Source organism: Pristiophorus japonicus, chromosome X (assembly GCF_044704955.1).
Source record: "Pristiophorus japonicus isolate sPriJap1 chromosome X, sPriJap1.hap1, whole genome shotgun sequence".
Lineage (NCBI taxonomy): Eukaryota > Metazoa > Chordata > Chondrichthyes > Pristiophoridae > Pristiophorus > Pristiophorus japonicus.
Genome location: NC_092010.1, coordinates 36415590 through 36427962, shown reverse-complemented (window position 1 = coordinate 36427962; position 12373 = coordinate 36415590). Strand labels below are relative to the sequence as shown.

Below are 12373 nucleotides of genomic sequence, written 5' to 3'. Positions count from 1 at the left end.
CACTTCAAAAAGTACTACTTTACAGCCAATCGTGAAAGGCACTACATAAATGCAAGTCAAGTCTTTTATAAAGTTAACCACGGGACCAGTAATGATGCGAGACGTGAGACACAGTAATACTGTGCACGGTGTAAAAATGTGACATTTTCATTCTTTGCATTATGGTCACCACTCCAATTACACAACTGGTAATCTGTCCATAGTACAGGGAATTGCAGACGCAGACCATAGTCTGACCTCTCCACTTGGGAGCATATGCAGTGTGCTATATGAAGACATCAACCTAGGAAAACATGCCCAACAAATTGAAATATCCTACTTCAGAATTTCCAACACTGCTGCACTGTCACCACAACTTGGGTGGAACTGGGTAGTGCAGTAGGTTCACAATCTGTCAAACCAACCAAGGGTTTGATTAGGGCAGGGAAAATGGAGTACGAGAAGAAGCTTGCAAGGAACATTAAGACTGATTACATATCTATAGAAACTTTTGCAAAGAGAAAAAGGTTAGTAAAGACAAACGTAGGTCCCCTGCAGTCAGAATCAGGGGAAGTCATAACGGGGAACAAAGAAATGGCGGACCAATTGAACAAGTACTTTGGTTCGGTATTCACTGAGGAGGACACAAACAACCTTCCGGATATAAAAGGGGTCGGAGGGTCTAGTAAGGAGGAGGAACTGAGGGAAATCCTTATTAGTCGGGAAATTGTGTTGGGGAAATTGATGGGATTGAAGGCCGATAAATCCCCTGGGCCTGATGGACTGCATCCCAGAGTACTTAAGGAGGTGGCCTTGGAAATAGTGGATGCATTGACAGTCATTTTCCAACATTCCATTGACTCTGGATCAGTTCCTATGGAGTGGAGGGTAGCCAATGTAACCCCACTTTTTAAAAAAGGAGGGAGAGAAAACAGAATTACAGACCGGTCAGCCTGACATCGGTAGTGGGTAAAATGATGGAATCAATTATTAAGGATGTCATAGCAGTGCATTTGGAAAGAGGTAATATGATAGGTCCAAGTCAGCATGGATTTGTGAAAGGGAAATCATGCTGGACAAATCTTCTGGAATTTTTTGAGGATGTTTCCAGTAGAGTGGACAAGGGAGAACCAGTTGATGTGGTATATTTGGACTTTCAGAAGGCTTTCGACAAGGTCCCACACAAGAGATTAATGTGCAAAGTTAAAGCACATGGGATTGGGGGTAGTGTGCTGACGTGGATTGAGAACTGATTGTCAGACAGGAAGCAAAGAGTAGGAGTAAATGGGGACTTTTCAGAATGGCAGGCAGTGACTAGTGGGGTACCGCAAGGTTCTGTGCTGGGGCCCCAGCTGTTTACACTGTACATTAATGATTTAGACGAGGGGATTAAATGTAGTATCTCCAAATTTGCAGATGACACTAAGTTGGGTGGCAGTGTGAGCTGTAAGGAGGATTCTGAGGCTGCAGAGTGACTTGGATAGGTTAGGTGAGTGGGCAAATGCATGGCAGATGAAGTATAATGTGGATAAATGAGAGGTTATCCACTTTGGTGGTAAAAAGAGAGAGACAGACTATTATCTGAATGGTGACAGATTAGGAAAAGGGGAGGTGCAAAGAGACCTGGGTGTCATGGTACATCAGTCATTGAAGGTTGGCATGCAGGTACAGCAGGCAGTTAAGAAAGCAAATGGCATGTTGGCCTTCATAGCGAGGGGATTGGAGTACAAGGGCAGGGAGGTGTTGCTACAATTGTACAGGGCCTTGGTGAGGCCACACCTGGAGTATTGTGTACAGTTTTGGTCTCCTAACCTGAGGAAGGACATTCTTGCTATTGAGGGAGTGCAGCGAAGGTTCACCAGACTGATTCCCGGGATGGCGGGACTGACCTATCAAGAAAGACTGGATCAACTGGGCTTGTATTCACTGGAGTTCAGAAGAATGAGAGGGGACCTCAGAAACGTTTAAAATTCTGACAGGGTTCGACAGGTTAGATGCAGGAAGAATGTTCCCAATGTTGGGGAAGTCCAGAACCAGGGGACACAGTCTAAGGATAAGGGGGAAGCCATTTAGGACCGAGATGAGGAGAAATTTCTTCATCCAGAGAGTGGTGAACCTGTGGAATTCTCTACCACAGAAAGTTGTTGAGGCCAATTCACTAAATATATTCAAAAAGGAGTTAGATGAAGTCCTTACTACTAGGAGAATCAAGGGGTATGGTGAGAAAGCAGGAATGGGGTACTGAAGTTGCATGTTCAGCCATGAACTCATTGAATGGCGGTGCAGGCTAGAAGGGCCGAATGGCCTACTCCTGCACCTATTTTCTATGTTTCTATGTTTCTAACTCTTGGGTCTTAAATCCACCCCATTGACAGGATTTAATAGTTTTACTTAGGTGAATGGTAAAATAGAATTTCCAGAACCAGAGATTAGTGCATGTTTTTTTCCATGCAACACAAGACCCCAAAGTTCCATAGGAAGCCAAGGGACGAGAGAGAGTGAGAAATATACCCGATTTTTAGGTCTGGTTTAACACTCCCAAATTAAAAATCAGTTTGCAGAGTCTCAATCCATCTTCTAGAGATGTTCAGTGTATAATACACCCACCAAAACATGCAGCAACCTGCATTAGTGCAGTCAGGAGAAACAGGTTTGTTCCCCACTTTTTTTTTAAAACAAAGAATTCCCTCCTCCGCCAAGATTTTGTGTAAGTGTAAAATGACAGAACAATGAAAGCTCACAGGAGAAACCAAAATAGGGACTGTACATCTCGTATGAGAAAAGCAAGATCAGTCAAACTTTTCTGGGCTGACTCAATGATATGAGTCAATAGTGGCTTGGAAAATAAATGATCTGGTACTCATTATTAGGAGACTACAGTCAAGGGAGACAGACACCTGAATCTCTCACATCATGAAAAAAATCCTGGACACTAAATGCAGGTGGTGGGGTGGGGGGGGAAGGAAAGAGAGAGAGAAAAAAAAACAAGAGTTGCCTCATCAAAATTCTGCCCATTTATTCACAACTTGTGGTCAGATGGCCTGTGGGATTTTTGTTTTCCAGCAAGGTGGGGGGGGCAGGGGAAAAGAGGAAAGAGAGAGAAGAAGAACTCCTGCTCACTAACAAGTGGCTCCTGCTAGAAGTGTACATGAAGATCAGATGAGGAAAGGGAGCCTGGCTGTGATGCCCCAGATCATTTAGTTTCATGTGGCATGTCCATCGGAGCAAGGTATCTCAAGGCTACCAGAAACCATATGCCAGCAAACGTCACCACCTGTAAAATCAATGTTGGACTGAATGGCATCGTTCTATCGTGCCTGTGCCAGCTCTTTGAAAGAGCGATCCAATTAGCCCCACTGCTCTGCTCTCTGTAGCCCTGTTTGACACCTTCCTCATGTCCCCTGCAGTGAATGGTGGGCACAGACCTGCACCCAACCACATAGTACAGTATCGAACCAACTATCCATAAAGCATCCCTCCCTTAAAAAGAATTTGTACAGGTCCAAAAAATTGTAAGGTGGAAGGTTTTCCAAAGCTGCTGAATGATTATCTTTCGAGTTTACAGTCATTTCAAAGCTTGTACACAAATCAAAAAATGGGATGAGCATCTATTCAACTTGAACATTAAACTGGATTCTGGTGAGGTAAGTATGCTGGTCTGTTGTGTGTTCTGTTGATCCTGAGGTCAAAGCAAATTGGCAGGATAAGTGTGTTGGAAAGTTTGCAATGTACCATGCTCAAGCTCTCAGACTGGAGCTCAGTGTCATCACTGGATAAGTGGAAAATAAAGACATTTGTGCAATAATCTTTATACTAAAGAGTTTATTATTCATTACATGCTAAACAAAAAGAAATCACGACACAGACAATACACAACCCTAAAATAGTTTTGAAAAAAAAAGTCACCAGCATTGGTCAAGTCATTCCTTTTACATCATTCACTTCTCTACATTCGGTTACTTTAAATTTTTTGAAGCTGCTCATTTCTTTGTACAAGACTCAATGGATGAGAACATGAAGGGGGTAGGAGACTAATATACTATCCATACATCGCTGGGACTTGAGTTGCATTCCAGCCTGGATTAATGGGATGAAAATCTTAGCTCATCTGCTGGTTGCAGGAGTCTTAGAGAATGAGTTTTGAGTCGGCTCAGGTACTGGGCCAAGACATGGAGCCACAACACAAAACAGGCTCCAATTTAACACTGAACTGGCAGACAGCCTATTGATAGCTGGCTGGTGTCAATATGGAAAAACGAATGTGCTATTTAGAGATTGGAGTTAACACACATGGTTGGAGATTTACTCAGCATCTGGTTGTCTCAACATGGACTCAAAAGTGGGAAAGTATTCCAATTCCCCAGCACCAACCATCCTTACCATGAAGGGGGGGGGGGGGGGGGAAAGACCCAGACAAGCTTTGCATTAGTGTATTCTTGATTCCAATTAAATGGTAGTCATGGGGTTGAACATTAAAGCTATGACAGGTCCATAGTAACTATTTACCTGCAGTAAAGCAAGAAACATAATTTAAACATCAAGTATAATGTAATAAAAAGATTGACTTTACCAGTGCAGCGTAAATCACCTTGAACCAATTGAGTGCCAGCAGGCTGTAGTGGTATATTCAACATTACGAAGAAAGCAATATTGTGCAATGTTTGAGTATTGGAATGTCAGAAGATTAAAATTGTATTGCTCCAGAAACCATAGCACAAATTTATTCCCCAATTCTTCACTTCCTATCTAAAATAGTTATAGTAAGATCACATCATTTAATATTTTCAGCAGCATCATGTCCCCACATATATGTGCTGTCAGTATGTAAAAACAATTTTATGTATAAAATCATATAGCATTAGGTACAAGAGATTCTAAAACAGGATTGGAGGGTGGGGAACAAAGCCAAATTTAAGAATTTACAATGTTTGAAGACTAAAGTCAGGTTTTACAGCCCACAACATTGCTATTAAAGTGGTGTTATTCTAATGCTTCCATTTTCATCTCACTGGAATCAGTTACACAATTCTAAAAAGAAATGTGGAATGTTTAAAACGACACTGTTACAGAGCAGCTAGGTCGGGTGGACTCATCAAGTTTTCCCTTTGATTTTTGGAACCATCTTTGGAAAGTACAAAATTGGAAAGTCTGTTAAAGCGGCTCGATTACGGAGAGTGTTTGAAGTCAGGATCATTCTGTCGCTCAGCTATTGCAGTGGAGGGACCACACCCTTGCATGCCAGCTGAATGCACTCAATCCAGTAGGACGTCAATGAATGGGCTCCATTTTCAAAGTACACAGAGAACCAAATTACAATACAGCCTCCAATACCCTTTCATTTCAGGATTCATATGGAGGCAACGAGGTAGAATATGCCTAGCTGCCTTCAACTCAAGACATCCTTTTTTGCTCCTCTGCTATTGGTAGGCAAGGTGTGCTGGCATGCTTTCTGGTTCTTGATAAGCTCAATTCATCCTTTCTATGACAAACATTGGGAGACTATGTGCAGGCAGCATTAAAGGAGCGATCTGAATACAACGTGCAACAGAGTTTACTTGTAACTTTCAGCTGAGTCAGAAAGTTATCTACAGTGTTTTGAAAATCAATCTCCCCCTGCCCAGTTAGTGGATGATGCTCAAGAGTAACATCAGATAAGAACCCATGCCCTCACATTAGTATTTCACTACATCCAGTTTGTTCAAATCTTGATTCCATACCCATTCTTTTTAATTGCTTGGCACTACTAGTATCTTTCCAGTGTACCTTTTGGAGGTTACCTGGTATGACCAGTGGAGCGAGAGCAAGATTCGAAGTATACACAAGCACTATTTTAGGCACTCTACATGTGCATAGTGTACATTAAAAATGTAATTAATTTCTTAAAAACTACACCAAAGTAGCAATCATCTCTCTTCTCACTCCAAATATAATCAACTTACCAAGTTTTTCTTTTCAAAATAAAGTTCACATCAATATAGGCACTTAGAATAAACCACTTTACAACAGGAAGTTCTGAGCTGATGCTGACATCTACGAACCACAAGGCCAGTCACCAATTAAAATATGTAAATCACCCATATCCACAGTAATCTAATCCTCATCTTCATAATATCGATTTCTCTTGATTTGTTCTTCAACTGACAATTCCTCAGTTTCTTCCACTTCCTCGTTTTCGTCCCCATCCCAAAAACCAACATCCTCCAGTTTTTTCTCGTTCTCTGGAATTTGCTCATTTGAGGTAAGAGTGTCCCCTGAAGTTTGCAACTCGACTGGCGTTTGTTTGGATTCCTGCTCCTCGTACTCCAGAAAGTCGGTTTCTTTGGCCTCCGCGTTTTTGAAGTGAAGCTCCTCTACATCCTTATCTGGAGGCAGCTGTCCATGGTTCCTTTTGACTTCTACAACCTCTTCAGCCACTGAATCTTCTTTTTCATCCTGGAGCTCAGTAGTCACCAGTTGCTCATCCTCATTTTTTAGACTTTGCTTCCTTTCATTCTTCAGTTCATCTGTCTCTCTTTTGGCTTCCTTCTCTTTACTGATGACCACATCCTGTACTGCATTTTTGGCAGGCTGTTGATTTCTTCCCGGCTCCTTTACGGCCACAGGTCTCAGAGGCATGGCAACAGTAAATGGCCTACATCGTTCTTTCAGAGAAGCACTTCTCCTCAGTCTTGATGTACCAATGAATTCGGAGTTTCTCTTGGTCATCTGTTGGGAGTCATCCTCTGGTGGCCATCTTGGTTTGTTAACTCTGAGGCTCTCATCAGTAGAACTGGCTCCTTTACTACCTGCTTCAGTAGGTGGTGGCCAAGCTATTTTTAACTTTTTTGTTTCCACGGGTTTCTCCATCTTTTCTGGCGAAGAACTGGTAACCAAGGCCTCCATGCTCGCAGCCAAAACACCTACCTTGGGTATGGAAAGCTCGTCTACGCCAGAGTTCTCGGTTTTGGCCTCCGATTTATCTGTGGCAGCTTCACCCTTGTTCTCCACAGTGTCACTCTCGTTTCTGGCCATCCACAGCTCCTTGTGCGGCTTGTGGCCAAATCCCTCGTCGTAATTACCTTTGGATTTGAAGAGCTGGCTGAAATGTGGCCTGCAGTATACGTTCCCATGTAGAGAAGCAAAATTTCCAATGCTGAGCAAAAGAAATTACAAATGTTAAGACTTCTGAAGCCCAAGGCTTGCACCAGTCTAATGCAACAATTTACAATGCATAGGCCCGTACAGTGCATCACCCTGTAAGTGCACTTGTTCTTCATATATTGTAAGCAAGTCATACTGTCCATTGGAGGTCATCACAAGATGACAACAGTAATGACAGATGTCTACCAAAAGATACCCAACAATGGAGAACAAAGACCCAGAGATTATGCACCAGCATTCGAGTGGGCAAGTCCAGAACAATCCTTTGGCATAATGTGCATACTCTTACACTTGCTTTTGAATACATACAGAAAATTACACAATGGGAGCATTGCGACTAACTTCAATGGGGTTCACCAGTGAGTCAAGCTCAAGCAGTTTCAAATTAGTCAGTCAATGGATCACTGGGATAAGATTACCCGTTCATTCTCTTCACCCTCCCCAAATGTGGTACCTTTGTTTAAAAAGGGAGAAAAGAATAGACTTGAATAATTACAGGCCAGTCAGCCTAACCTCAATGGTAGAAAAATTTTGGAAAAAATTCTGAGGGACAGGATAAATCTTCATTTAGAAAGACATGGATTAATCAACAATAGCCAGCATTTTAGTTTAGTCCCATTTAAGGGACACTTCTTCTATAAATGTAAAAAGTGGCCACAGAAGCCAATCTCCAATAACTTAAAGAACTCAACACTGCAGAAACTCTATGCACAGCTTGTTTTTTCCATTTGGAAGTTTCCCTTCCCTTTTTTTGCACCAATGTTCTCTCAAGGAGACAACGCCAGTTCTATATTTATGGTACCTTCGTGCCAGAGTCTGGACAATGATCAGCAGACGACTATTCAATTTTCGGGGGTGGGGGGGGAGAAAACGCATCACAGCAGAGACCAATCCTGCCCTCACTGGATGCATTAAGAAAGCAAATGGTATGTTGGCTTTTATTACAAGAGGATTTGAGAATAAAAATAAAGATGTCTTACTGAAATTTATAGCCGACGAGGAGCGATTGAGTGGACTATATTCTCTAGAGTTTAGAAGAATGAGGGATGATCTCATTGAAACATACAAAATTCTAAGAGGGCTTGACAGGGTCGATGCAGGGAGGATGTTTTCCCTGGCTGGGAGTATAAAAGCAGGGAAGTCTTGCTACAGTTATACAGGATATTGGTGAGGCCACACCTGGAATACTGCGTTCAGTTTTGGTTTCCATATTTACGAAAGGATATACTTGCATTGGAGGCAGTTCAGAGAAGGTTCACTCGGTTGATTCCAGAGATGAGGGGGTTGACTTATGAGGAAAGGTTGAGATTGGGCCTCTACTCATTGGAATTATGAGAGGTGATCTTATCGAAATGTATAAAATTGAGGGGGCTTGACAAGGTGGATGCAGAGAGGATGTTTCCACTGATGGGGGAGACTAGAACTAGGGGGCATAATCTTAGAATAAGGGGCCGCCCATTTAAAACTAAGGTGAGGAGGAATCTCGGGAGGGTTGTAAATCTGTGGAATTTGCTGCCTCAGAGCTGAAGCTGGGACGTTGAATAAATTTAAGACCGAGATAGACAGTTTCTTAACCGATAAGGGGTTATGGGGAGCGGGCAGGGAAGTGGACCAGAGTCCGAGTCCATGATCAGATCAGCCATGATCGTATTAAATGGCGGAGCAGGCTCGAGGGGCCGTATGGCCAACTCCTGCTCCTATTTCTTATGTTATGTAGAACCGGAGGTCACTCTCAGAACAAGGTCAGCCATTTAGGACTGAGAGGAGGAGGAATTTCTTCACTCAGAGGGTGGTGAATCTTTGGAATTCTCTAACCCAGAGGGCTGGAGGCTCAGTCTTTGAATATATTCAAGACAGAGATTGATAGATTTTTGGATATCAAGGGATATGGGGACAGTGCAAGGAAGCGGAGTTGAGGTAGAAGATCAGCCATCATCTTATTGAATGGCGGAGCAGGCTCAAGGGGCCTACTCCTGCTTCTTATGTTCTTGTGTATGGGCACACTTCCTAGCAGAGGTTATTGGGTAACCAGGAGCAGGGACCCTGGAGGTCAGTTGTAATGTATTAATGCCTGCTGAGGATAGAGTACAGACCAGGACCTCTTTCTCTGTATAAGTCATTTACATGGTTTTCACCAACTGAACCACTGGGGAAGAGAGGGGAGGCTGGAGGAAAAAAAAAAGAGCTCTAAAGAAACCTTTTTCAATACCCGATACCAAACATTAAGCTAAACAGTTAGCAAGTTGAAACATTTTGGAGCCAGGAATATGACAAAAACCGAAGTCGCCTGGAATCAGAATCCTCACCTCAGTTTCGTGTTGCAATGGCTGCAGCGGAAGCAGACATTGTGAAAAACCTGTTGGTTTGCAACAAGACGCTCCATTGGATAGACAGTCTTTTGGCAAGCGACACACAGCTCTCTGGCTGGAAGCTGAAATTTCTGGGAGTCAAAAAAAAGGAAATAGGTTAATTCGTCATCGTGAAAGCTGTACTGCTGGCAAGGCACATTCTTCAAATGTGACAAAACATTTCAGCATTAGGATTAAACCACAGCCCTTCACATATTCAAATAGATTTTTATTCAAAACAATCACGGAGAGGAAAGTGGCCTGGAGAAAGTCAGCGACTTGAGGCAGGTACTTCAGCAAATTGAGTCACTTCAGCAGTTTGTGAATTCAGCTCAGACTTTAGTTTTTAGTGTTTCCTCCAAACAGTTTCCTCGATATCAGCAATTATTGTTCAAGCACAGATTAATAGAACAGGGAGTGGAAAGAGGAGGAACAAAAAAGGACTTTGGTAGTAAGTAAATAACTGGGATAAGTAAGTGATGCCCCAAAGTTTGGGGCATAGATTTAAAGGAGGTTTAGAGGGGAGTGGAGGAGAACTTTTTTCACCCAGAGGGTGGTGGGAGTCTGGAACTCACTGCCTGAAAGGGTGGTAGAGGCAGAAACCCTCACCATGTTTAAAAAGTACTTGGACATGCACTTGAAGTGCCGTAACCTACAGGGCTATGGACAGAGAGCTGGAAAGTGGGATTAGGCTGGATAGGTCTTGGTCGGCCGGCACAGACACGATGGGCCGAAATGGCCGCCTTCCGTGCTGTAAATTTCTAGGATACTAATGTAGAGTTCCAACCAAAAAGGCTCATTTTAGATCAAATACAAGAATGTTTTATATCTGTTGACTTCAAAAATATCTAACATTAGAATTAGATCTCAACTGGTTATTTGGAAGGTGGGGTGGGGGGAAAAAGGAGAATAGAAAATTTTTTAAAAAGGGGAAAAAATGGGCACAGTCAGTAGAAAACGGAAAGGTGTTGCTACTCTCGCAAGACCCCCTTACAGCGCAGCATTGGCAGATGCCTGGCACTGGATCGCCCGCATGCCATTGACCAGTATGCCCACAATTGTTCCGCACCCCTTGCACTTCCAACTTCATGCTAGAAATGCAAACCCTGTACAAACCAAGACAGTACAATCCTCCTCTCCCATCCCAATAGTAACACAGACCCACTGAGTTCAAACAAAAAACAGGGTTTTAGTTCAAATACAAAATAATCTGAGCAGTATTAAGAGAGCATCTTGTTCAGACAACATCAGTTTAGATCAAGTTTTTTTTTGTTAAACAAAGTGAACAAGTGTAAGGAGACGTGGAATTATTTTATTTTATTTTAAAAAGAGCGAACAGAACCTCATATCGGAGAGAGAGGAATGCAGAGAGAGAAAAGGGATACTTCAGGAACAGGAAGTAGCAGCTGAAAAATAGGCAAAGAAATAGCATTAAGCAGCAATATACTAAACAGCAACAGGATGTCACAAAGGTTATACTACCGTGTTTAATCGCATTGGTTCAGTATTGAAGCAGTCTATCGTCCCATCAATTAAACAACGTTTCGATTATTGAAAGCCAAATTTTCAGTTTCAATTTCTCCAAAAAATTATTCTGTACATTTCAAGTACTGGATTTTAACAAAGCTGAAAATATACTGACTGTTTAAATACAAAGCATTGGGAGAGCTCTGGGAATTCTGGTACTGATATTCTCCTTTAAGGAAATAACCTACTTTGTGTAAATGAAGTTACTCAATCCTCTAAAGGATACTCACTATCTGTTTGGACCTTCTCTAGGACAGCTAATTCTACTTGCTTGCAGATCAGCTGGAGCGACAGATGCAATAGTGAGCTCAGCATATCTTGTAACCATAGCACCCAATGCCCGAGAAAGGCTCCACACAGCAGGTGGCTGGCAATGCAGATACAAGCTGCTTTCATGCTTGGGCTGTCCGTCTGGATTGGGAGAGAGCAGTGCGCAGGAGTCAGGCCGTTTACACTGCTTTATACAGCTCCCTTATCCTGGTGACAGACACTCAAAACACTGTCTGCAGGTCTGATACCGAGATAAGAGATTTATCAGTGTAAGCGCTGGGTGGGGGTGCTCTCTCAGACAGCAGTTTCATGTAATCCAAAAACAGGGACAGCATAAAAGCGACGACACAGACCAGAGAGATCCCAGGTTTGATCGCATGTCTATAGCTGATCCCAGGTGCGATAAATGGTTTCAGCACCCCTGGACTTCGGAGAGGTGGGGGTAGGGAAAAGGGGAAGATAAGAAAAAGGAAAGAAAAAGGGGTAATCAAAGCCAGGGATCCCATTCTTGCTCAAATCTAGCAACACGTCTTTGAAAGAGAGCACATCCGTGTCAGCTGAAGACAGGATTGAGCTCAGTTGGGATGGTTCTCTTTTCTCCCCCCTCACCCACCACCACCCATGGTAGCCACTCATTCATCTGGGCTCACACGTGTAGAATGGCCACTTGGGCAGAGGGGTGGGAGTACTGCCAGTGTCCAGTGTGGATCAGCACCTTCGAGGGGGGGATAACCGGACACATGATCAAAAAAAAGGAAAAATGCACCTTTTTTGCACCAAAGCCCAGCTCCGTAAAAGTTGAGTATCACGTACATGAATGACCAAACAAGGTCAATGACTGAGCAGCTGAGAGAGACACCTACCTTTACAGGTTTGGCTGGAGTACTTTGTATTTCCATGGGTGATATTTGTTGCTTTATACCCGGAGCTGAAAGCTTTGGTGTCCCTTCTTCATTTTCCACATTTACTGTTCATTTTAAAAGATTAAAAAGCATGAATTAAGTCCAAACAATCTACAGGCTGTTATTTTAGATCAGTTTTTTTAAAAAAAGTTATTAGTGCAGATATTAAGAGGATCAATGCTAGTTTGATTTTCTATTTTAAGTGCA

The 12373-nt window shown here is 42.7% G+C and overlaps 1 protein-coding gene across 9 annotated transcripts in view; it reads right to left on the bottom strand.

The window, feature by feature from the left end:
• Nucleotides 1-3821: 3821 nt before the first annotated feature.
• lima1a (LIM domain and actin binding 1a) overlaps nucleotides 3822-12373 on the bottom strand; it is a 143837-nt gene continuing 135285 nt past the window's right edge. For all 9 annotated transcript variants that reach the window (XM_070869618.1, XM_070869623.1, XM_070869616.1 and 6 more), the window contains 3 exons: nucleotides 12128-12231; nucleotides 9426-9559; nucleotides 3822-7111 (listed from right to left, as the gene is read on the bottom strand). In XM_070869618.1, coding sequence (XP_070725719.1) covers nucleotides 6070-7111; nucleotides 9426-9559; nucleotides 12128-12231 — 1280 coding nt within the window. In that variant the 3' untranslated portion in view covers nucleotides 3822-6069. The remainder of the gene's footprint in view (nucleotides 7112-9425; nucleotides 9560-12127; nucleotides 12232-12373) is intronic.